This window comes from Neovison vison, chromosome 8, assembly GCF_020171115.1.
Source record: "Neovison vison isolate M4711 chromosome 8, ASM_NN_V1, whole genome shotgun sequence".
Taxonomy (NCBI): Eukaryota; Metazoa; Chordata; class Mammalia; order Carnivora; family Mustelidae; genus Neogale; species Neogale vison.
The window spans coordinates 70,257,063-70,279,718 of NC_058098.1; the positions used below are offsets into that span (position 1 = coordinate 70,257,063).

Sequence of the window (22,656 nt, forward strand, 5' to 3'; positions counted from 1 at the left end):
GTTTTAACTGACTATAAGAGAAAGTCACTGTAGAATTATAAGTAGGGGAGTGACATTATCCAATTTAATTTTAAAAAGATTACCAAATTTTGTGGCAAACGGATATAAAAGTATTCAGAGTAAAAGTGTTTTGGGGAGATCAGTTAGAAGATAGGTGCTCTGAATTAGGGTACTGGAAATGGGGCTGAGTGGACAGACTGGAGAGAGAGCACAAGTGGGGGTAGCAGCAGGCAGGCAGGAGGAGAAAGAGAAGCAGGCTCCCCACAGAGCAAGGAGCCTGACGTGGGGCTCAATCCCAGAAACCTAGGATCATGACCTGAGCTGAAGGCAGCCACTTAATCGACTGAGCCACCCAGGCACCCCAACTACCCCAATTCTTTGTGCCCTCAATGCAGTGTTCTAGAAGAACTACATAGCTCAATCGTTCAGATTGCTAATCTGATCTTCAGCTGTATCTACTGTTTATTAGTCCATCTATATGGTAATTTTAAATATAAATCGATGAAATTAGAACCAGAGATAACTAACTAATCCTTTATGAACTGGCCTCTCATCCCTCTAAAATATATTGAATATGTGTAATTTCTAAATTGCATTCTGCTTGCTCTGCAAATTCAATTTCCTTGAGTATTAAGTCATTCACAATGTGGGTTTCCTTAAATATTTTGTAACCCTAGTTGTACAATACGCCCTTTACCCATCTGTAGTTGCTGTATGTATTTATTGCAGCCTGCAAATTTCATGGAAGGATCTAGAAAGGGTGTGGGTTGGGAGGGGGTGGCTGGCAGGTTTTTGTTCTTCACAAGGAATTCAAGCCCCTCTTTAGACAGTAGTTACCTGGAACATTCTCCCTCTTTAGTCTTAGGGAGACTTAACTGGTCTGAGTGCTGTTCCTTATTTAGTCAGCCTGACCACTTTATAACAATTTTTAGCAAGAAGTAGTTTTTCTTTGATCTAAAAAACAGAAGAGGCACATGGGTGCTCAGCTGGTTAAGTGTCTGTCTTTGGCTCAGTTCATGATCTCGGGGTCCCAGGATTGAGTGAGCCCTGCATGGGGCTCCCTGTTCAGTGAGAAGTCTGTTTTTCTCTCTGCGCCCCCTCTGCTCATGTTCTTGCTCTCAAATAAATACATTAAAAATCTGAAAAAGAAAAGTTCTTAATATAAAGTCCCTAAAAAGATTTTGGAGCTGCACAAAATCCCAGCATACATATACAGAATTACTTTTTCTATGTGCATTTTTCTAAATAGAAAGTGTATAGTTTTCCTAGGATAGCCAAAGGGTTCTTTGACTCTAAAAATGTTAAGAACCACTGCTTATGGATTTAAGAAAGTGATTTTAATGTAAATCTGAGGGTTTTCTTGTATTTTTTTTTTCAAGTTGTCTGCTTTTTCTACCTCTCAAAAGTAGTGCCAGCTTGGTAACAATGCTAGCTAGCAGAAATCTGGCTGACCAAGATTTCATTATATTTATGATAAAGTTATAAATGAATGGGATGGAAAGTAAGTATCTTCAAAAGGGTAAGAAAATGTCACATTTACAAAATAACAAGGAGCTACCATAGGAGAACCTATTAGATGTTGCGAACTTTAAAATACTTTAAAAATACTTGTACTTTCAGAATGGATAAAGAAGATATGGTCCATATAGATAATAGAATATTATGCCTCCATCAGAAAGGATGAATACCCAACTTTTGTGTCAACATGGACGGGACCAGAGGAGATTTTGCTGAGTGAAATAAGTCAAGCAGAGAGAGTCAGTTATCATATGGTTTCACTTACTTGTGGAGTATAAGGAATAACACAGAGGACACTGGAATATGGAAAGGGGGGATTTGGGGGAAATCAGAGGGGGAGATGAAGCATGAGAGACTGTGGACTCTTGAGAAACAAACTGGGGGTTTTAGAGGGGAGAGGGGTGGGGGGTTAGGTGAGCCTGGTGGTGGGCAGGTACTAAGGAGGGCACATATTGCATGGAGCACTGGGTATGGCGCATAAACAATGAATCTTGGAACACTGAAAAAATAAAATTAAAAAAAAAACAACTTGTACTTTCTTTTCATTTGATATTCTTATTAATGAAGACATCATCTAGACCAGCAAATGTACTAAATGACTGAGACACCCTACCCAAATAGTGATTATTAAATGGAGAGATATAATATCAACTTCAGAAATAATTAATGACCAATGTTCTAAAGAAAATAATTCAGAGTACACCGCCCATCTTGTTAGTGGTTGTACATCCAGCATCTGCTGGATAAATATTTATTTAATCAATAAGGAAATGGAAGAATGAGTTAGTCTGAACATGATATTTTAAGAATTATCACTTTGTTAGGAAGGCAGAGTGCAATTTTAAATGATTCATAAAGTAGAAAGATGGCAGAACTAAAAAAAGACAAATATAAAAGCTTGTGCTAATAGATCAAATAATATGAGAAAATGCAACACACAAAAAAAAGTAAATACCCAAGAATCCTACTGAATTAAAAGCAGATTAAATCAGCATTTCAGAAACATTATCACAAATATGAACCCCAGTATCTATCGGGTAATGGTTTTAACAAAAGACAAAAGACTTATTAGGGGAGCAAAACGATATTTTGCTAGCTACATTTTAAAACCTCCAAAGAAAACATTAATAAAGTCAAAATAGAGGAATAAAAATAATGAAATAAAAGTAAGTAGGGCCCACAAGGAAAATTAAATGTCTGGCAGTTCTAACAAGAGGAAAAAAACAAACAATAAACTATATTTTCACTATATGAGAAAAAAAGCAAACCAAAGTATTTCTATTATTGTCTGAAAGGTTAAACGAAAGCGATTATATGCCTTCCAGCTCTTTAAGAAAAAGCAGGGGCAAACAGAAAAAAACCTCTCTTGATGAGACTGTGAGAACTATTAATATAGAAAGAAAACACAAGAAAAAAAAGTCATCTCAAATTTTCAAAACAGAAAAATTAAAAAGGTTTAAACATTTTTCTGCTGGGAGATGGGGCTTAAACCAGATTTCTCATGACCCTTTTCAGCTCTATACTCTGATCTATGGCAAAAAATACCTAACTCCTTTCAATGTAAATGAATCCTAAGTTATTATGCAGAGAGAAGGAATTTTTCTTCTTTGACCTGCCAGACTTCTAATGGTCAATGTTATACTCCAAGATCCAATTAAGACCAGCAGTACAACCACAGTAAGAAACAAAATAAACATACCTCCTGTTCTTCCGTTACCAATCTGCAGAGCAGGCTGAAGGCTTCTTTCATTTTGCAATAAATGAGGCAAATGATAATAAATACTTGGCACTTGAAGAGATTTTTTGCTTGTTAACTCCTTTAATAGCTTAAGAGTATTATCTAAAACAGAAAAGCATAATTAATGATCGCCTTACTTACAGAAGTTACTGATTTTACAAATATAGCAGTAAAAATTTATGAGCACTAGAACTAAAGAATTTTCTTTCCTGATTTCATACTTTGGTGAATAAGATCTCCATTTAAAATGAAAAAAGACACTTCTGCAACCAGAGTTTCACAGAGTCCCAATGTTGATACCACTCTGAAGAAGCCAAAGTACCATGAGGAGACAGAATGCTTTCATCATGGAATGCTTTCATCGTTTGCTATTATAAAGGTTCAGTTCAGAACCCAGGCCCTGCAGAACACACTCAAAACATGCTACCCGTTTATGAAAATGTAATAAGCACATTCACCACAATAGCTTTCACTCTTCTTATGCTATTCTATTTTACTGAATTTTCAAATGGAAGATTTTTTTTCTTTCAAAAAAAAAAAGTACAATAATTTAAACAGCACAATATGAGAATGCCCTATACAGATCCTAATTTTCAAGTAGATTTTCTGGGTTTTTTTGGAGGACTTAATGAACCCTTTAACATAATATGAAATAAAAACTCAATCTAGTAGGCAATATTGTTTTACAGTTCCAACTCGATTTTAATTTAACCTTTTAAATACGGAAGTTGGGAATAAGGATTTAAAGCCTCAAAGATTTCATGCAAAACTATATGAAAACTCCATTAAAAATATGACAAGAATCAACAATTCACAAAAGAAATGCAAATGACTGTTATACTTAATCTCACAAGTAAAGAAACAATTATAAATTACAAGACACTAGTTTCAACCTATCAACTTAGCATAAGTTGATAATAGTATTAAATCCTGGTGATAATGTGATACATGTTTCAGCTATTCAGCTATTCAGAAGAGCATCAAAAACCCTAGAACAAGTCTGCTTTACTAGTCAATAATTTCCCTTTTAGGAATTTCACTTTTATGCATGCAACAAGTATTTATCTATTTTGTCCCAGCGACTGTGTCATGTGTTTAGAAATGAACAAGCCATTAAAACATAGATCCCTGTTTTTAAGGAAATCATAATGTAACAAAATAACATAAGGGCTACCAGAAATGTGACCAATTTATACACAAAGTTGTTCATCACAGAGTTAGAAATTGGGGAGAAAAAACAATATAGGAAAATCCTATTTGCCTAATATTAGAAAAATATTTAATACATTATGGTATATGGTTAACTGACATATGGCCAATGAAAATAGCATTTTTGAAGAATATTCAAAGACACAGTGAAAACTAATAGCCTAATTTCAAAAGTTAAAACGAGGCTCTAACACCCAATCACAATTTTGAAGAAAAACGTAAGTGGAAAAAAGACTAGAAGGAAACAAAAATGTTAGCAGAAATCAACTGGCAGCAGGCTTATGGATGCTTTATTTTTTATTATCTATCCCATTCCATAATTTTAAGTGTTATTGTACCATAACACACATTTCACAATCAGGAGGGGAACCATGCAGCATGAAAATTTAAAATAAGGTCAGGTGGTGAATCCAAGACAAGAGGAATGAATGATAAAGGATGGGGAAAGATGCTGCTAAATGAAAAAAATATATTAATCCTGAAAGATAACATAAATTCTGAGGCAACTGATTACATACACATGTCAATTTAATTATTGGACTAATGAAAACACAGAAACAGAGAGGATAATTGTCACTCATCTTACTCTAACCACAAGTTGTCAGAGAAGCAACAGATCAGATACCCCCAAAAGTGCACACTGTAATAAAGCCATATTTTTTTCCCTGTAAGCCAGAGATAAGAGTACTAATTGTTTCAAATAGCTCAAATGTTCTCCAGAGTCTATCTGAGGCCCATATAGGTCACAACATAAACATGTAAAAACACAAAATTAAATTTTAATTTCATTTGGAATATAGTTTTTAAAAGATCTGGCTTTTTGCTATGGTCGGTGAAATTTATCCAACTGAAATCTAAATCAATATTATGTTACTCTCTTAAAATCAAAGTGAGTAACTAATCACAACTGTTTTATTATAATTTACCATGATAGGGAAGGTTTGTGTGATGTCTCTCTCTGAAAACAGTAATAAATGCTGGCTGATAAGCTACTTTACACGACTTTCAAATAAATTACGTCACGTAACCCTTTGAAAATAATAATTTTTATAAAACTAAAAATATCATTTGTACCTGAAAATTTATTTAATGGATCCTTACTTCCATTTGCTTCTGCTCCTACACGCTTGAACTGCTGTACAATGGCATTTAATTCAGAAGAGCGCTGAGAGATTCTATGTTCAGCTATTCGAAGACGTTCTTTCAAGGCAAGAAACTCTCGTTGATAAGCAATCAGTTTTTCTAGAAACAAAACCAGAAGTGTTTAATGTATTTAAAAAAAAAAACAAAAATATAAGATCAGAATTTTTACAGTCACATTTTTCCAGAAAGATATTCATTTGTGTACTGCTATAGAACTGAAAATAAAAAAGAGCCCCAACCAGTTATATATAAAAAAGCCTGCACTAATGTAATGCTCCTTTTTTTTTTCTTTCTTAGCATTAGAAAGCAATTTATTTTTTTTTTTCCTGAGGCTTTAAACTTTTCTTTTTTTTTGGTTTAAGTTCAAGTTAGTAAACATAGAGTGTATTACTAGTTTCAGGGGTAAAATTTAGTGATTCATCAGTTGCATATCACACCAAGTGCTCATTACATCAAGTGCCCTCCTTAATGCCCATCACCCAGTTACCCCCCAAACCTCCCCTCCAGCAACCCTCAGTTTGTTCCCTAAAGTTAAGATTCTCTTACAGTTTATCTCCCTCTCTGTTTTTGTCTTTTCTTATTTTTCCTTTCCTTCCCCTATGTTCATCTGTTGCTCTTTATATCTGTAAGAATGCAAGCACTTTCAACTAAGCACTTAACAATGGAAAGACAGGGATAAAAGGATGAAAGTTTTTAGAATTAACACTTTGAGCATAATACTAACATCATTTCTCAAAAGGTCCAAACAACTATAAAAACCTTATTTGTGGGGCACCTGGGTGGCTCAGTTGGTTAAGCGTCTGCCTTCAGCTTGGGTTATGATCCTGGGATCCTGGGATGGAGCCCGGAATGGAGCCCGGAATGGAGCTCCGCATCCAGCCCTGCATCGAGCCCCGCATCGAGCCCCACATCAAGCCCCGCATCGCGCCAGCATTGTGCCCTGCATCTTGCTCCCTGTTCAGCAGGGAGCCTGTTTCTCCCTCTCTCCCTCTGCCTGTCTCTCTGATTGCTTGTGCTCGTTCTGTCAAATAAATAAAATCTTAAAAAAAAGAAGACCTTATTTGTATTAAGAAGAGAGAGATAAAGTATTAAAACTGATGATAATGTATCTAATAATAAATTACCATTTATAGCATCATCATTTATTTCCATAGGCTGTTTCCTCTGTAATTCCTATTCTGCCAAGATTTCCCTAGGCCAGACTTTGGCCAAATTCCTGATTCCTAAAAACTCTACCAGGCAGATGTAAAATCAACTGGGATGACCCCCGTTAAAAATCATCCTTTTTTAATTTGAGAGAACCACAGGTCAGGAAAACCTGGTCTAGGAAATAAAAGTGGATTTTATGAGGATAAATGTAGGCATTGAAACAACCGGCTCAGAGGGACAAAGCGCAAAGTTTGAGAAGAGCCCTAAGGACAGAGCCTGACATAGAAATCCAAGGGATGGTGGGAGAAAAAGCATTCATTAATCACCATCAGCAATGCTGAAAGATAGCTGAGGCTATGGGAGTAGGAAGACTAACTCCACAACCTCATTAAACTCAGAGAAACCCTAACAATGGTTTTCAACTTCTGTATCAAGTTAGGTAGGCTACTATTTTGACATCTAAACAAAACACACTTCAGAAAGACTACTTTTTACTTAATATTATTATCTCGGCTTTATTCAAGGATAGACTCAATAAGAAACAGACTTACAAAAAATAAATCTGCATGTTTCATAAAGCTAGTCTTAAAAACAGGCAATTATGTTGTTCTTTGTCCCTTACACAAAAGCCCACACAGTAAACATCTCTTCAGAATTTTGTGGCAGGGGGGAAAAAAAGTCTACCCTGCTCAACTGTCATTCTTCCTTATGTTGAACAATGACATGTAAACAGCTGTACTGCCCCTTAACTTGCTGGTTTTAGGAGGGAAGGAACCACAAAGCAGGCTGTAATTAGGTCAGACATCAAGGGAGTTTCCAGGTAACCAGCAAGGTCCTAATGACGGACCTGGGTAGTGGCGCAATAAAATTCATTATTATGCATTCATAGTTTAGGCACTTGTCCATATGTATTAACTCATTAAATAAATGAAATGTCAAAAAGATGCTATTCACAAACATGAAACTATCAACAATTATATTCTAACAAATACTGTAACAATTGTAATAAGAGATACCCAAGATTCATGTAACGAAAACTACAAACCCCTTACTGACACCTGTAAGAGTAAATGAAATCATTGCTTAATCCTAAGTGAGAAGACTCAAACTTGTAAAAAAATTATAATAATAAAATAAATTTAAAAATAAAAATGAATTCTACCATAAATTAAATAATAAATTCAGTTCAATACCTTTCAAATAAATAATGAAACTTCTTTGGAATATGACTTTTTTACACGTGATCCTAAAATTCACCTAGAGGAGAGAATGTGTTTAAAGAGGGAAAAAAGGGCACCTGGGTGGCTCAGTGGGTTAAAGCCTCTGCCTTCAGCTCAGGTCATGATCTCAGGGTCCTGGGATCGAGCCCCACATCGGGCTCTCTGCTCAGCAGGGAGCCTGTTTCTCCTCTCTCTGCCTGTCTCTCTGCCTACTTGTAGTCTGTCAAATAAATAAATAAAATCTTTTTTAAAAATAAATAAAGAGAAAAAATAAATAAATAATAAAGGGGATCTCGCTCTGAGATCAGAACACACTGGAAGGCCATAGAAATTAAAACACTGTGGACCACCAGGTCCAGAAAGTGTGGACAAGAGCCGATTACGCGAGGCAGGCAGTGTCCAAAATCAGCACTAGTGAACAGTCCTTTCAGTTCTTCCCTCTTTCAGCAAGTTAAAATCCTCTCGCGAACAGTCACGCAGTGCTGAGATTGTGGTTTCTTGACACCACCCACCCAAAAGAGAATTAGAACTCTCTGGAGTTTAAGTTTAAGATGAACCTGAAACAATCTGGTATAAAATAAGAAAACGCTATTTAAAAAACACCACCACCACCACAGGACTTGCTGAAAGGGCACAGCAAGGTACCTGAGGGGCTCCTAACCAAATTAGGGACAAATTTAAGCACAAAACAAATATTGATAGTAACAAATAAGGGAAATGGGTTTCTTTATAGCAGAATGCCAACTAATAAATGAAGAAGGAAGGATTAATGTTGGAAAAATCACCATTTCACAGCTATCACAGAAATAACTGATTCAGGCAAAAATTGAAAATGGATCCTTAGACCAGCAGGTGAGAGTGTGCTGAGGAAAGGGCTGTGTATGTCACCTCCAAGTATCTCCCCACAAAGTGCGCATTACTTACAAAGGGAAAAACATGCTAACGTTACCATGGAGAAACCTGGTAGATACTTTGCTTAAGTGATCAAAGTTCCCGTCAGCAACCAGAAAACAGACATGACATGACTGCTGATGTGAGGCACAGAGGACACGCCTTATTCTTGTGGCATTCCTGCCAAAAATACATAATCTGAATCTAATCTCAAGGAAACATCAGACGCATCCAAACTGAGAGACAAGGTACAAAATAAAAAGCTCGTACTATAAAAAAAAATGTCACGGTCATCGAAGACAAAAGGCTCGTGAGAACTGCCACAGATGAAGAGACTGAAGGAGCCATGAAAACTCAATGCAAAACACAGTCCTGGGCAGAAACCTGGACCAGAAAAGCTAAACCCTACAAAGAACATTACTGGGGGAAAAATAACAGAATATAGGCTAAAGACAAGATACTACGCCAAAGCTAAATTTCCCTAAATTAGATTTTCATACTGAAGTATTTTGCAGAATTCCTTGTTCCTAGGAAATAAACATTAAATTAGTTAGGGATTAAAAAGCATGATTTCTGTAATTTATACCCAAATAGTGCTGAAAAGAAACAAATTATCTCAAATAGGTGACAGAGACAAAATAGTCACAAGAGGTGAGATCTATAAAGTCATTTTGTGCTGCCCTTGTAGCTCTTCTTCATTTGAAACTTAAAAAAAAAATAAAAATAAAAAAAAAATTCGGACTGGAAGGCATACAGGTTAGGTCTTTTAGCAGCTCTGGACTGGGTGGGATATGGACCTGAAGGCAGTCTCTGTCCTTCTATGCATTTTCTTGGTACTTTTTTGAAACCACCTTCCCAGAGGCCAGCTTCACCAAATAGGGAGAGTAACCATTACCACCAGAGAAATGCCCCCAGCCCTTACTCCAAAACACTGTTCTGCTTTAAGGTGGCCAAGCCATGCTCCTGAAAAGATCCTTTGGGCCCATGGAGTACTGGATAAAGCCCTAAGTATTTCCTGTCAGCCCAGATGCTAGTGCTGCTGTTAGCCCAAAGTCCACAGCTATGAGAGGGCTCTAAATGGATCATTTCCCATCTCTCACATCCATCCTTGATTTCTAACTCCATATTTCCATATTTTATTAAAGGGTTCTCTCCAGACATCACAGCAAGTCCGTACTCCATCTACAATGCCAGGTCAATGAATTAAAGTATGCGTGGTAAAGCCCTTAGCTAGACCTGCTAGGATACCACAGAACACTGCTGGCTCCTCTCAACAGAGAAGAGTTATAATTTCCCCACAGCCCCCCTTGGAATGCAGTCTATCCTCTGTCATCGACCCAAACACAGGCTCACTAGTGACTTCTAGAATATGGGAAACTATATTTCCCATAGTTTTATGCTGCTCCCTTAAGGAGAGTGATAGATCATCCCAGAAGTTCAAACTTTAGCATAAAAGACAAAAAAATTCCTTCAAATTAGTGACCACATGTTTGATGATTCTCTGTTCTCAACATTAGTAACCTAATTCTTATTTTTGCTTTTCTTTAATCCTTTAAATCAGTTTCTACCGGGGGATTGGCAGGAAACCGTGGGAACTCTTACACTATCATCTTACTAGGAAATGTCTAGTTTTGTTTGTTTTGTTTTTATGGTAGACCGATTCTAACTTTTTTAATTGTAGAAAATTATATATCCAGATGAGACAATGAAAGTACAAATCATGCTGCATGAACCTAAGACTCTGAAACATACAAAATTTCCAAAGAAATCACTTTAATTCCTTCCAAGAAAATAATCAAGCCAGTTTTCCAGAGAAAAGTGTACCTATGGCTCCTCAAAGACTTATCAGGTTGACCCATATGAAACTGCTGATATTTGATCTTTTTTTACAAAAATGTCAATTTCAACCAATAGCATGGAGGACAAGGGGCATTAGAGAGGAGTAGGGAATTTGGGTAAATTGGAAGGGGAGATGAACCAGGAGAGACTATGGACTCTGAAAAACAGTCTGAGGGGTTTGAAGTGGCGGGGGGGGGGTGGGAGGTTGGGGTACCAGGTGGTGGGTATTATAGAGGGTACAGCTTGCATGGAGCACTGGGTGTGGTGAAAAAATAATGAATACTGTTTTTCTGAAAATAAATAAATTGGGGAAAAAAAATGTCAATTTCATGTGGTTCAACAATTTAAAAATAACAGCTTTGGACCCAACAATTTAATTTAAAAATGCATGAATATAGATGAAAAACTAACAAAAATAAAAACTAATATCCAATATGTAATATATATAAACAGAACAAAAAATTTCATTTTTCAAGCAACAGTACCTCTTTATTAGCAAGATGTGGGGGACACCACTGAATTCTATGAGCTAACATTAAAAACCAGCTTTTTATATTAAAACTAAAATTACTAAAAATTAAACCCACTTTTAAATTTTATTTTAAAATATATTAAACAATAAAATTCTGACACTGAGAAGAACGTTGATAGTCTGGTCCACCCCTCTGTCCTTTAGTACTACAACAAACCACTTCACACAGATAAATATTTAAATACATATATATATATGGAGATCCCTCAGAAATAGATTCCACAATTTAACAAGCTTTACTTTTCAGGAAGTCATGGCCTTTGAAAAACATTTCACTTCACATTCATTTTTTTAGACAACCATTTTTTTAAAAAAGAAGGCCCAGATGAAATTATGGGCAGTTTCTCATTTAAAAATCTCTTAAAAAATAAAAGAACTGCTGGGAAAGGTATGTGCTATGGTGAGTGCTTTGAAGTGTGTAAACCTGGCGATTCACAGACCTGTATCCCTGGGGATAAAAATATATGTTTATAAAAAACAAAAAATTTAAAAAATAATAATAATAATAAAGAACTGGCTTCAGAAAGGGTTTAGAAGAACTAGTCTAGAAAAGCCAAAAGACAAGTGACCAGGACTCTAAATGACATAGGTTGAATGGGATTTGAACAGATAATTCTAATTAGAATGGATATAGCTAAAAGTTACAAACAAGATGAGGTATCTCATTCTCTAATGTTCCCAGGCTTAAGAACCACCTGGAAGAGATTGTTAAAACAAAATTCTGGACCCCACCTCAGAGATTTTAATTTAGTAGGTATGACATGGTGCTTAAGAATTTTAAACAAGCGGGGCAACCTGGATGGCTCAGTTGATTAAGTGTCTGACTCTTAATTTTGGGTCAGATCATGATCTCAGGGTTGTGATGTTGAGCCCCATGTCGGCTCCATGCTGGGCATGGGACCTGGGCAAGATTCTCCTTCTCCCTCTGCCCCTGCCCCACGCCTCTTAAGATTTTTTTTCAAACAAGCTCCAAGGTGAAACTTAGACATCTACTGAGCAGCACTGAAGTAACCAATACTGACCTCAAACTAGGTCTAGACTCAAGCAGCCAGGAAATCTGTATAGCTCTGCTCTACTCTCTACTAGCTGCTTCTCCTCTCTCTGGCTTACATATTAAAGGATCCAGGGACAGTGGGTTCTGGACATAATCCTCAAAATTACATTTGGAGCACAAAGGGATTTCAAAATATCCAGTGGACACCTATTTCTAAAGTCTTCTTAAGAATTATGAAGAATTACCAAAATCATTCCTTGTTTCTGGAATATTCCACTCAGGATCCATCATACAAGCATGGATTAGAAAAGACCAGCACCCTTCTAAATTCAAAGGGAAAATGTGGTTCACAGATACACAGAACCATATACTGCATTTAAAATAAAACAATGAATAAAATTCCTTTGTTCCCGGTGCACCCGGGTGGCTCAGTGGGTTAAAGCCTCTGCCTTCGGCTCTGGTCATGATCTCAGGGTCCTGGGATCAAGCCCTGCATCGGGCTCTCTGCTCAGTGGGGAGACTGTTTCCTCCTCTCTCTCTCTCTGCCTGCCTCTCTGCCTACTTGTAATCTCTGTCTGTCAAATTACAAAAAAAAAATTCCTTTGTTCCCTTACATAATGTTTTCACTATGCTTACAAAACAGAATTCTAACTAGTGAGTGAATACCACCAGATAAGCTACAGTTGAGAAGTTTTCTAGAATAAAATCACTATTTGCAAGTTGTCCCCTAAGTAATATAATCATTAACAATGTCATTCAAAAGAGACTTCCAGGTAGAGGTTTAATAAGTTAAAATTTATCCACTGACCTTATAAAGCACAATCCCTTAAGATAATCAAATGATGCTGCATATACCTGTTACAACAGACTCCTAGAAATATTTCCTTAATCTAAATAGCTGCAAATAATTTTCTTTGAGTTCTCTGAGGACAGGGAAATCTCTTCTTAGAGATCATCCTGAAGTCCCAAATTCCATTATCATAGTGAAAGGAGATGGAAAAACAATAAACTGCGTAACTTAGGAAAATGCTTACTATATACTATACTTAGCCATATGTTTTTTTTTTCCCCAATTTATTTATTTTCAGAAAAACAGTATTCATTATTTTTTCACCACACCCAGTGCTCCATGCAAGCTGTGCCCTCTATAATACCCACCACCTGGTACCCCAACCTCCCACCCCCCCGCCAATTCAAACCCCTCAGACTGTTTTTCAGAGTCCATAGTCTCTCATGGTTCACCTCCCCTTCCAATTTACCCAAATTCCCTACTACTCTCTAACGCCCCTTGTCCTCCATGCTATTGGTTATGCTCCACAAATGAGTGAAACCATATGATAATTGACTCTCTCTGCTTGACTGATTTCACTCAGCATAATCTCTTCCAGTCCCGTCCATGTTGCTACAAAAGTTGGATATTCGTCCTTTCTGATGGAGGCATAATACTCCATAGTGTATATGGACCACATCTTCCTTATCCATTCATCCGTTGAAGGGCATCTTGGTTCTTTCCATAGTTTGGCGACTGTGGCCATTGCTGCTATAAACATTGGGGTACAGATGGCCCTTCTTTTCACGACATCTGTATCTTTGGGGTAAATACCCAGGAGTGCAATTGCAGGGTCGTAGGGAAGCTCTATTTTTAATTTCTTGAGGAATCTCCACACTGTTCTCCAAAGAGGCTGCACCAACTTGCATTCCCACCAACAGTGTAAGAGGGTTCCCCTTTCTCCACATCCTCTCCAACACATGTTGTTTCCTGTTTTGTTAATTTTGGCCATTCTAACTGGTGTAAGGTGATATCTCAATGTGGTTTTAATTTGAATCTCCCTGAGGGCTAATGATGATGAGCATTTTTTCATGTGTCTGATAGCCATTTGTATTTCTTGATTGGAGAAGTGTCTGTTCATATCTTCTGCCCATTTTTTGATGTGTTTGTCTGTTTCGTGTGGGTTGAGTTTGAGGAGTTCATTATAGATCCTGGATATCAACCTTTTGTCTGTACTGTCATTTGCAAATATCTTCTCCCATTCCGTGGGTTGCCTCTTTGTTTTTTTGACTGTTTCCTTTGCTGTGCAGAAGCTTTTGATTTTGATGAAGTCCCAGAAGTCTATTTTCGCTTTTGTTTCCTTTGCCTTTGGAGACGTATCTTGAAAGAAGTTGCTGTGGCTGATATCGAAGAGATTACTGCCTATGTTCTCCTCTAAGATTCTGATAGATTCCTGTCTCACGTTGAGGTCTTTTATCCATTTTGAGTTGATCTTTGTGTACGGTGTAAGAGAATGGTCGAGTTTCATTCTTCTACATATAGCTGTCCAGTTTTCCCAGCACCATTTATTGAAGAGACTGTCTTTTTTCCACTGTATATTTTTTCCTGTTTTGTCGAAGATTAATTGACCATAGAGTTGAGGGTCCATATCAGGGCTCTCTACTCTGTTCCACTGGTCTATGTGTCTGTTTTTATGCCAGTACCATGCTGTCTTGGTGATCACAGCTTTGTAATAAAGCTTGAAATCAGGTAAGGTGATGCCGCCAGCTTTATTTTTGTTTTTCAACGTTTCCTTAGCGATTCGGGGTCTCTTCTGATTCCATACAAATTTTTGGATTATTTGCTCCAGCTCTTTGAAGAATGCCGGTGGAATTTTGATCGGAATGGCATTAAAAGTATAGATTGCTCTAGGCAGTATAGACATTTTAACGATGTTTATTCTTCCGATCCAAGAGCATGGAATGGTCTTCCATCTTTTTGTGTCTTCTTCAATTTCTTTCATGAGTGTTCTATAGTTCCTCAAGTATAGATCCTTTACCTCTTTAGTTAGGTTTATTCCCAGGTATCTTATGGTTCTTGGTGCTATAGTAAATGGAATCGATTCTCTAATTTCCCTTTCTGTATTTTCCTTGTTAGTGTATAAGAAAGCCACTGATTTCTGCACATTGACTTTGTATCCTGCCACGCTGCTGAATTGCTGTATGAGTTCTAGTAGTTTGGGGGTGGAGTCTTTTGGGTTTTCCATATAAAGAATCATGTCATCTGCGAAGAGAGAGAGTTTGACTTCTTCATTACCAATTTGGATACCTTTTATTTCTCTCTGTTGTCTGATTGCTGTTGCTAGGACTTCTAATACTATGTTGAACAAGAGTGGTGAAAGTGGGCATCCTTGTCTTGTTCCTGATCTCAACGGGAAGGCTGCAAGCTTTTTCCCATTGAGGATGATATTTGCTGTGGGTCTTTCATAGATAGATTTGATGAGGTTCAGGAATGTTCCCTCTATCCCTATACTTTGAAGCGTTTTAATCAGGAATGGATGTTGGATTTTGTCAAATGCTTTTTCTGCATCAATTGAGAGGACCATGTGGTTCTTCTCTCTTCTCCTATTAATTTGTTGTATCACATTGATTGATTTACGAATGTTGAACCATCCTTGTAGCCCAGGGATGAATCCCACCTGATCATGGTGGATAATCTTTTTAATGTGTTGTTGGATCCTGTTGGCTAGGATCTTGTTGAGAATCTTAGCATCCATATTCATCAGTGATATTGGTCTGAAATTCTCCTTTTTGGTATGGTCCTTGCCTGGTTTGGGGATCAGGGTAATGCTGGCTTCATAGAAAGAGTCTGGAAGTTTTCCTTCTGCTTCAATTTTTTGAAACAGCTTCAGGAGAATAGGTGTTCCCCCCCCACTTAGCCATATGTTTATGACCATTCTTTACTTTCAAAATATATCAACAATGATTTTATCAAACCCAATTTTAAAAAATTCAACAAGCTATAAGGAGCTCATAGTAAATATTAGACAGTTACGAACTCTTTTCCCTGAGTACTTAAACTTATGAGCAGATGCTTTTCCAAAAAAGTGCTTTGTCCCCAAAGGAAAAATTGTATTCTAGAAGATATAATAGTATGTCTTTTCCCATGAAGAATCACTCAAAACAGGGCGTATTCTACATTAGAATCATCTTTATTTAAAATGCAGAATACTGGGCACCTGGGTGGCTCAGTGCATTAAGCCTCTGCCTTCAGCTCAGGTCATGATCTCAGGGTACTGGGACCAAGACCCACGTCAGGCTCTCTGCTCAGCGGGGAGCCTGCTCCCCCCCAACCCTGCTCCCTGCCTGTCTCTATGCCTACTTGTGATCTCTCTCTGTCAAATAAATAAAATCTAAAAAAAAAAAAAAAAAAGGCAGAACACTGACCATTAGCCAATCCTACACTATGAGTTAGCCCTACCAACAAACATCACATCCTCTTTCTGTAGCTCGCTAGATCTGATTATTTCTTTTATTATATATTTCATGCTTTCTTCTTCCCTCTTTACTTTCCTCTTGTTTCTTATTTTCCACCTTTCTCCCATAACAGTCTTCAGCAAAACCCTTTTCAAATTCTTCTGTGTTTCTTTCTGGACTTCTCATTTTCATCCACAAACTTCATATCTCTCACCTCTTTCTTCTTTCATATTATTCACGCTACCCACCCCCTCATCTACCCTGCAATATCCCCACTTTTTCTGCTGTGTTTGTTTTAAATTACTGAGGGCTTTTTTCTCCAATTGACATAAGCAGTCCATTTACCTGGAGACATTAATTTTGCCGTCTTTTGTCTCACTGAAAACAATTGAGAATTTAGGATTTTTCCTTCTTGGAACCACAGTGGCAAGAAAAAAAATAAAGGAAATTAGCAGGAAAACATTTCACAATTACTCGATAAATCAGAAAATAGATGGGGAGACAAGTAATATCACTCTGAACTCCAATAATGTTGGTGAAATTGATTATAAAAGTGAAATCTCAGACTATGACTCTCCAGATAATATCACGAATGAATTTCATCAAGTTCAAGATCAAGGCTTCTAGTTACAGATCAAAACAGAGATACCCCTAGCCTTCCCACTAAGTATAATAAAAACCCTGTACATTACATATTACAACTACAAAGAAGACTCAAGTAGAGAGAAGAAGGGAGTTAGAAGTGACAGTGGAACCCAGGGAACAACACAACAGTGAGTTCTCTGAGTCTCTTCTTTTTGCTTCGTATATTCCAGATTGAAGTACTGGAGAAGCCAGCATCATGGAAACACCACAGGAGCACACAAAAACACCTCAAGAAAAATTTGCTCTCTCCAGACAAAGGACTAAGGATGGAGCAACCTAGCAAGAGGGAAAACTTTTAGACAATAAACACTGTATTTCTGACCAAACACCATGAAAACAACCACGGTCCCATCTCCATGCCACTGGCAAAAGCCAACCACAGAGTCTAGACCTCCACCATTGTCCAACTGTAACAAGGTCTCACACACACACACACACACACACACACACACACGAATGGTATCAGAAAAGACTGTGTGCAGGGCATCTGGGTGGTACAGTCAGTTAAGTGTCCAACTCTTGGTTTCAGTGCAGGTCATGATCTCAAGCACATGAGATCGAGCCCCACAACAGTCTCCAAACTCAGCACAGAGTCTGCTTCAGATTCTCTCTCTCTGCCCCTCAAGCTCGCTTTCTCTCTAAAATAAATAAACTCTTAAAAAGAAAAAAAAAAAAGGGAAAAGGAAAAGACTGTGTGAAGAGTGGGGTCTTACATTATCCTTCAACAGTAATGTGTCCCCCACCCCACAAATGCTTATCAGTAGAGACCACATGGAAAACAGTGACAGGGTACTCCCTCCTCTGCCAGCCAAACTTAGTGTCATCAGATGCCTGATAGGGAACCAATCTCCCACCTCTGCAACAAAAATAAGGAGGAGCCCCTTCCCACCTGGTATCAACAGAGGCCAAGTAAGGAAGATGGATTTCTACCTCAGGCATTAATAAGGTAGTACTCCACCTTTGCCTCCAAATCCAAAATTGGTGTCAGAAAAGATCAGCTAAGGGGCATTTGGGTGGCTCAATCAGCTAAGCATCTGAGTTCAGATCAGGTCATGATCTCAGGGTTCTGAAATCAAGCCCTACATCAGGCTCCCCACTCACGTGGGGAATCTGCTTCTGTCTCTTCCTCTGCCCCTCTCCTGGCTCATGTTCTGTCTATCTCTCAAATAAATAAAATCTAAAAAGAAAAAAAAAAAAAGAAAGAAAGAAAGAAGGCCAGCTAAGACAGACAACTTAAACAAGACCCAGAGTCTCATAACATAATACTCAAAATGCCCTGGATTGCTGAAAATCACCCATCATACTAAGAATCAGTAAATCTCAAACTTAGAGAGAAAAGACAATCAGTAAATGTTAACACCAAGATGACACAGATGTTGGAGTTATCTGACAAAGATTTTTTTAATTTTCTTTAATTTTTTAAATTTTTTTATTAACATGTAATGTATTATTAGCCCCAGGGGTACAGGTCTGTGAATCGCCAGGATTACACACTTCACAGCACTCACCACAGCACATACCTTCCCCAATGTCCATAACCCCACCACCCTGATAAATATTTTAAAGCAGCCATCATAAAAATGTTTCAATGGGCAAATTTTTTTAAAAATGAAGAAAAAATAAAAAAGAAACCCTATGCAAAGCAATCAAAGACAGAAGTTATAGAAACAAATGAAAATTTTACAACAGAAAATACCATAACTGAATTTTTAAAGATTTAATGTATGGACTGAATAGCAGAATGGAAAAGAAGAAAGTGTCGGTGAATCTTGAGAAAGACAACAAAAATTGCCCCCCAATCTGAATAACAAAGAGAAAACAGACCAGAAAAAAACCATTCTCAGGAACCTTTGAAACTGTAACAAATGATCTGAGATCTAACATTCTTGTCAACAGAAACCTAGAAGAAAAAGATAAAGAGAGTAGGCTGGGAAAAGCAGTAGAAAAAATAATGGCTAGAATTTCCCAAATTTGGCAAAAGATGAAAACACACATAAAGATATAAGAAGCTAAGAAAATAACAAAAAGATAAACCCAAAGAAACCTATGCCAAGAAACAAAATAAATGAACTTCAGAAAATTAGAGACAAAGGAAAAAAAATTGATAGCAGCCAGAGAGAAATGACACATTCCAGTGGAAAAAAATAATAATAATTTGAGTAACTGCAGATTTTTCCTCAGAAATCATGGCATCCAGAAAAAGATGGCATGACATTTTTCATACTGGGGGAGGGGGTGTGGGGTGGGGGAGCCTCAGCAGGTGGAGGTGGGGAAGAAGAAAAAGAAAAAAAAAAAAAGAACTATCAACCCCAAATTTCACCTGGCAAAACTATCAAATAAGACATTCTCAGGGCGCCTGGGTGGCTCAGTGGGCTAAGCCGCTGCCTTCGGCTCAGGTCATGATACCAGCGTCCAGGGATCGAGTCCCGCATCGGGCTCTCTGCTCAGCAGGGAAACCGCTTCCCTCTCTCTTTCTCTCTGCCTGCCTCTCTGTCTATTTGTGATCTCTGTCTGTCAAATAAGTAAATAAAATCTTAAAAAAAAACAAAACTGGAAATATGCTTTAAAAAAAAAAAGACATTCTCAAAGGAAAACCAATGGAAATTTTCATCAGCAAAGCGACCCTTAAAAAATGGCTAAAAGGAAGTTCTTTTTTTTTTTTTTTAAAGATTTTATTTATTTATTTGACAGAGAGAAATCACAAGTAGTCGGAGAGGCAGGCAGAGAGAGAGAGAGAGGGAAGCAGGCTCCCTGCTGAGCAGAGAGCCCAATGCGGGACTCGATCCCAGGACCCTGAGACCATGACCTGAGCCGAAGGCAGCGGCTTAACCCACTGAGCCACCCAGGCGCCCTAAAAGGAAGTTCTTGAAATGGAAAGGATAAAAGAAGGAATCTTGCAACACCAGGAAAGAAAGAATGGAAAGAGCAAAAATAGGATAAATACAGGGGTACCTGGGTGGCTCAGTCTTTAAGCAGCTGCTTTCGGCTTGGGTCATGATCCCGAGGTCCTGGGATCGAGTCCCACATCAGGCCTGCTTCTCCCTCTCCCACTCCCCCTGCTTGTGTTCCCTCTCTGTCTATCACTCTCTGTCAAATAAATAAAATCTTAAAAAAATATAGGATAAATACAATGAGGTTTTCAAATTCTGTTTGGTGGCTGAAGCAAAAGTATAACATTATCTACGTACATTCTCAATATAGAGAAAATATTTTAAAACAATTATAAACTATGGAGGGTAAAGGGGCTTTAAAGGATGTAAGTTTCCATACTACACTTAAACTGATAAAATGCCAATAGCAGTAAACTGCCATATATATATATATATATATATATATATATCTCACACCTAGAGCAACCAGTAAAATACCTGTATGAAGGGATACACTCGAAACACTACAGATAAATAATAATGTAGTTTTTTAAATATTCAAGCAACCCTTAAGCTGTTAGGAAAATAGAGAAACAACAAAAAAAGAGAGACTAGTGAATAAAAATAATATGACAAAACTTTATAAAGCCTAACATAACTAATCACATTAAATGCTAATATTCTAAAAATAGCAAATTAAAGAGATTGATAGAGTGGATTAAAAATACATAATCCAGGGGTGCCTGGGTGGTGCAGTCGGTTTGAATGCCTGACTCTTGGTTTCAGCTCAGTTTCTGATCTCAGGGTTGTGGGATCAAGCCCCACACAGGGCTCCACATGCAGCAGGGAGTTTGCTATGACTCACTCTCTCTCTCTCCCTCTTAGTCCACCCCCCCCAAAAATAAAAATAAAATATTTTTAAAAATACATAATCCAATTATATGCTCTCTATTCCATACCATGGAATGTCACTCAGAAATTAAAAGGAACACAGGTGCCTGGGTGGCTCAGTCCGTTAAGCATCTGCCTTGAGCTCAGGTTGCTATCCCAGGGTCCTGGGATCCAGCAGAGCCTTGGGCTTCCCACTGATCAAGGAGTCTGCTTCTCCTTCTCCCCTTCTTCCTCATTGTGTGTGCTCACTCTCTCCCGCTCTCTCAAATAAATGAACAAAATCTTTAAAAATAAAAAAGCACAAACTACTGAAATACCCAACTGGTCTTCAATTACAGTGAGCGAAAAACAAACTGTAGTAGGTCGCATACTATGTGATTCTATTTGTGTAACATTTTCCACATAACAAAGTTATAGTAAGGAGTAACAGATCAGTGGTTTTCAAGAGTCAGGGAGGTAGGCAGGAGCATGGGTGACAATAAAGGGGTAGCACAAAGGAGATCTTTATGGTGATAAAATTGTTCTTTACCCTGGGTAAGGGGTGGTGGTGGTGGTGGCTAAGACAATCTGTACAAGTGATAATATGGCAAAGAACTATACACACCCATAGTACCAATGTCAATTTCCCATTTTGGCATTGTAGATTACACATACATAACTTAAAACAAGTAACCATTAGAGAGAAATGGGTGAAGGTTACATTGTATCCTCTGTACCATCTGCAGCTTCCTGTAATTCTCTAATTTTAAATAGTTTTCTAAAAAGCAAAACAAAAAAGAACCAGTGGATGAACAATAATTTCTAAGGACAAAAAGGAAACACAGCATTTTCATCCAGTTGGTCATATAACTGGACAGACATCCTCACAAGATCTGCCATAAAAAGCGAGAACATCCTGTATTGCTAAAAGGATGAAAGATGGTCTTCTCTTGTCTAGCATGTATGTATGCAACAACATTTACTGGATTAGTTCATAAGCAGACAAATGGTAAAGGCTAATGCACATGCAGAAGTCATTAAAAAGACATGATGCAGAAATGGAAAGACTTAACTGGCTTCATCATTCTGTTGTTCATCAATTTAATAATGAAAATGTTTTGCAATTAAGAAGCAAATAAGACAGCCATCTTCTCCTTCAACAAAATTATCAGCTGCAAAAGTTTCCGTAAGTTTTGTGTTTGGATGATTCAAGTGCAAAAGAACTAGAAGTAATGAGGAGTTAAACCTATTACAGATGTATTTAAAACCAAGAATTAATTTATAAGCAGGGTGTGTTCCAGGTTCATGCAGGACAGTTGATGAGCAGTTAGCTGTGTTCAAAGGACACTGCCCATTTCAATTTGTATACCTACCAAACTAGAAAAATGTGCAAAAATTTGGCTTTCCTAAATTTAAATTATTAAAATTTACAATAAATTTGTTTTTCCCTACCAAACTTTATTTTTATTTCCATATTATTTGTAAAATTACAATAAAAATTAATGAAGGTTGCTCACTGGACCCAGATGATAAACAATGATAAAAATCCAAATTTACTGTATGATAATATTGTAATAAAATGATAAAACATTATTTTTTCCTGGTAAAATGAGGCCTTTTAGAGTGATTTTAAGGAAACTGCCTCTTCCATCCACAGTTCATCACTTCCCACACCACTTAAGGCAAACCTCAGTATTTGGTGTTTCTACTCTAGAATCATGCTGCAGAAGGGCAGAAAGGATCAGAGAGTCCAGAAAGGATCTCACGATTCAGTCCACTCTAACAAAGTGACCTATCTGGGTAACAGCTCATCC

General features: G+C 37.5%; 1 protein-coding gene across 3 annotated transcripts in view; it reads right to left on the bottom strand.

Moving 5' to 3' along the window:
* The window catches only part of MGAT4A (alpha-1,3-mannosyl-glycoprotein 4-beta-N-acetylglucosaminyltransferase A), a 124,531-nt gene that overhangs the window by 68,403 nt on the left and 33,472 nt on the right, over window positions 1-22,656 (bottom strand). For 2 of the 3 annotated variants that reach the window (XM_044263873.1, XM_044263874.1), the window contains exons 3-4: window positions 5,540-5,707; window positions 3,218-3,358 (exon numbers count right to left, since the gene is read on the bottom strand). In XM_044263873.1, coding sequence (XP_044119808.1) covers window positions 3,218-3,358; window positions 5,540-5,707 — 309 coding nt within the window. The remainder of the gene's footprint in view (window positions 1-3,217; window positions 3,359-5,539; window positions 5,708-22,656) is intronic. The other variant, XM_044263875.1, reaches the window with a different exon arrangement.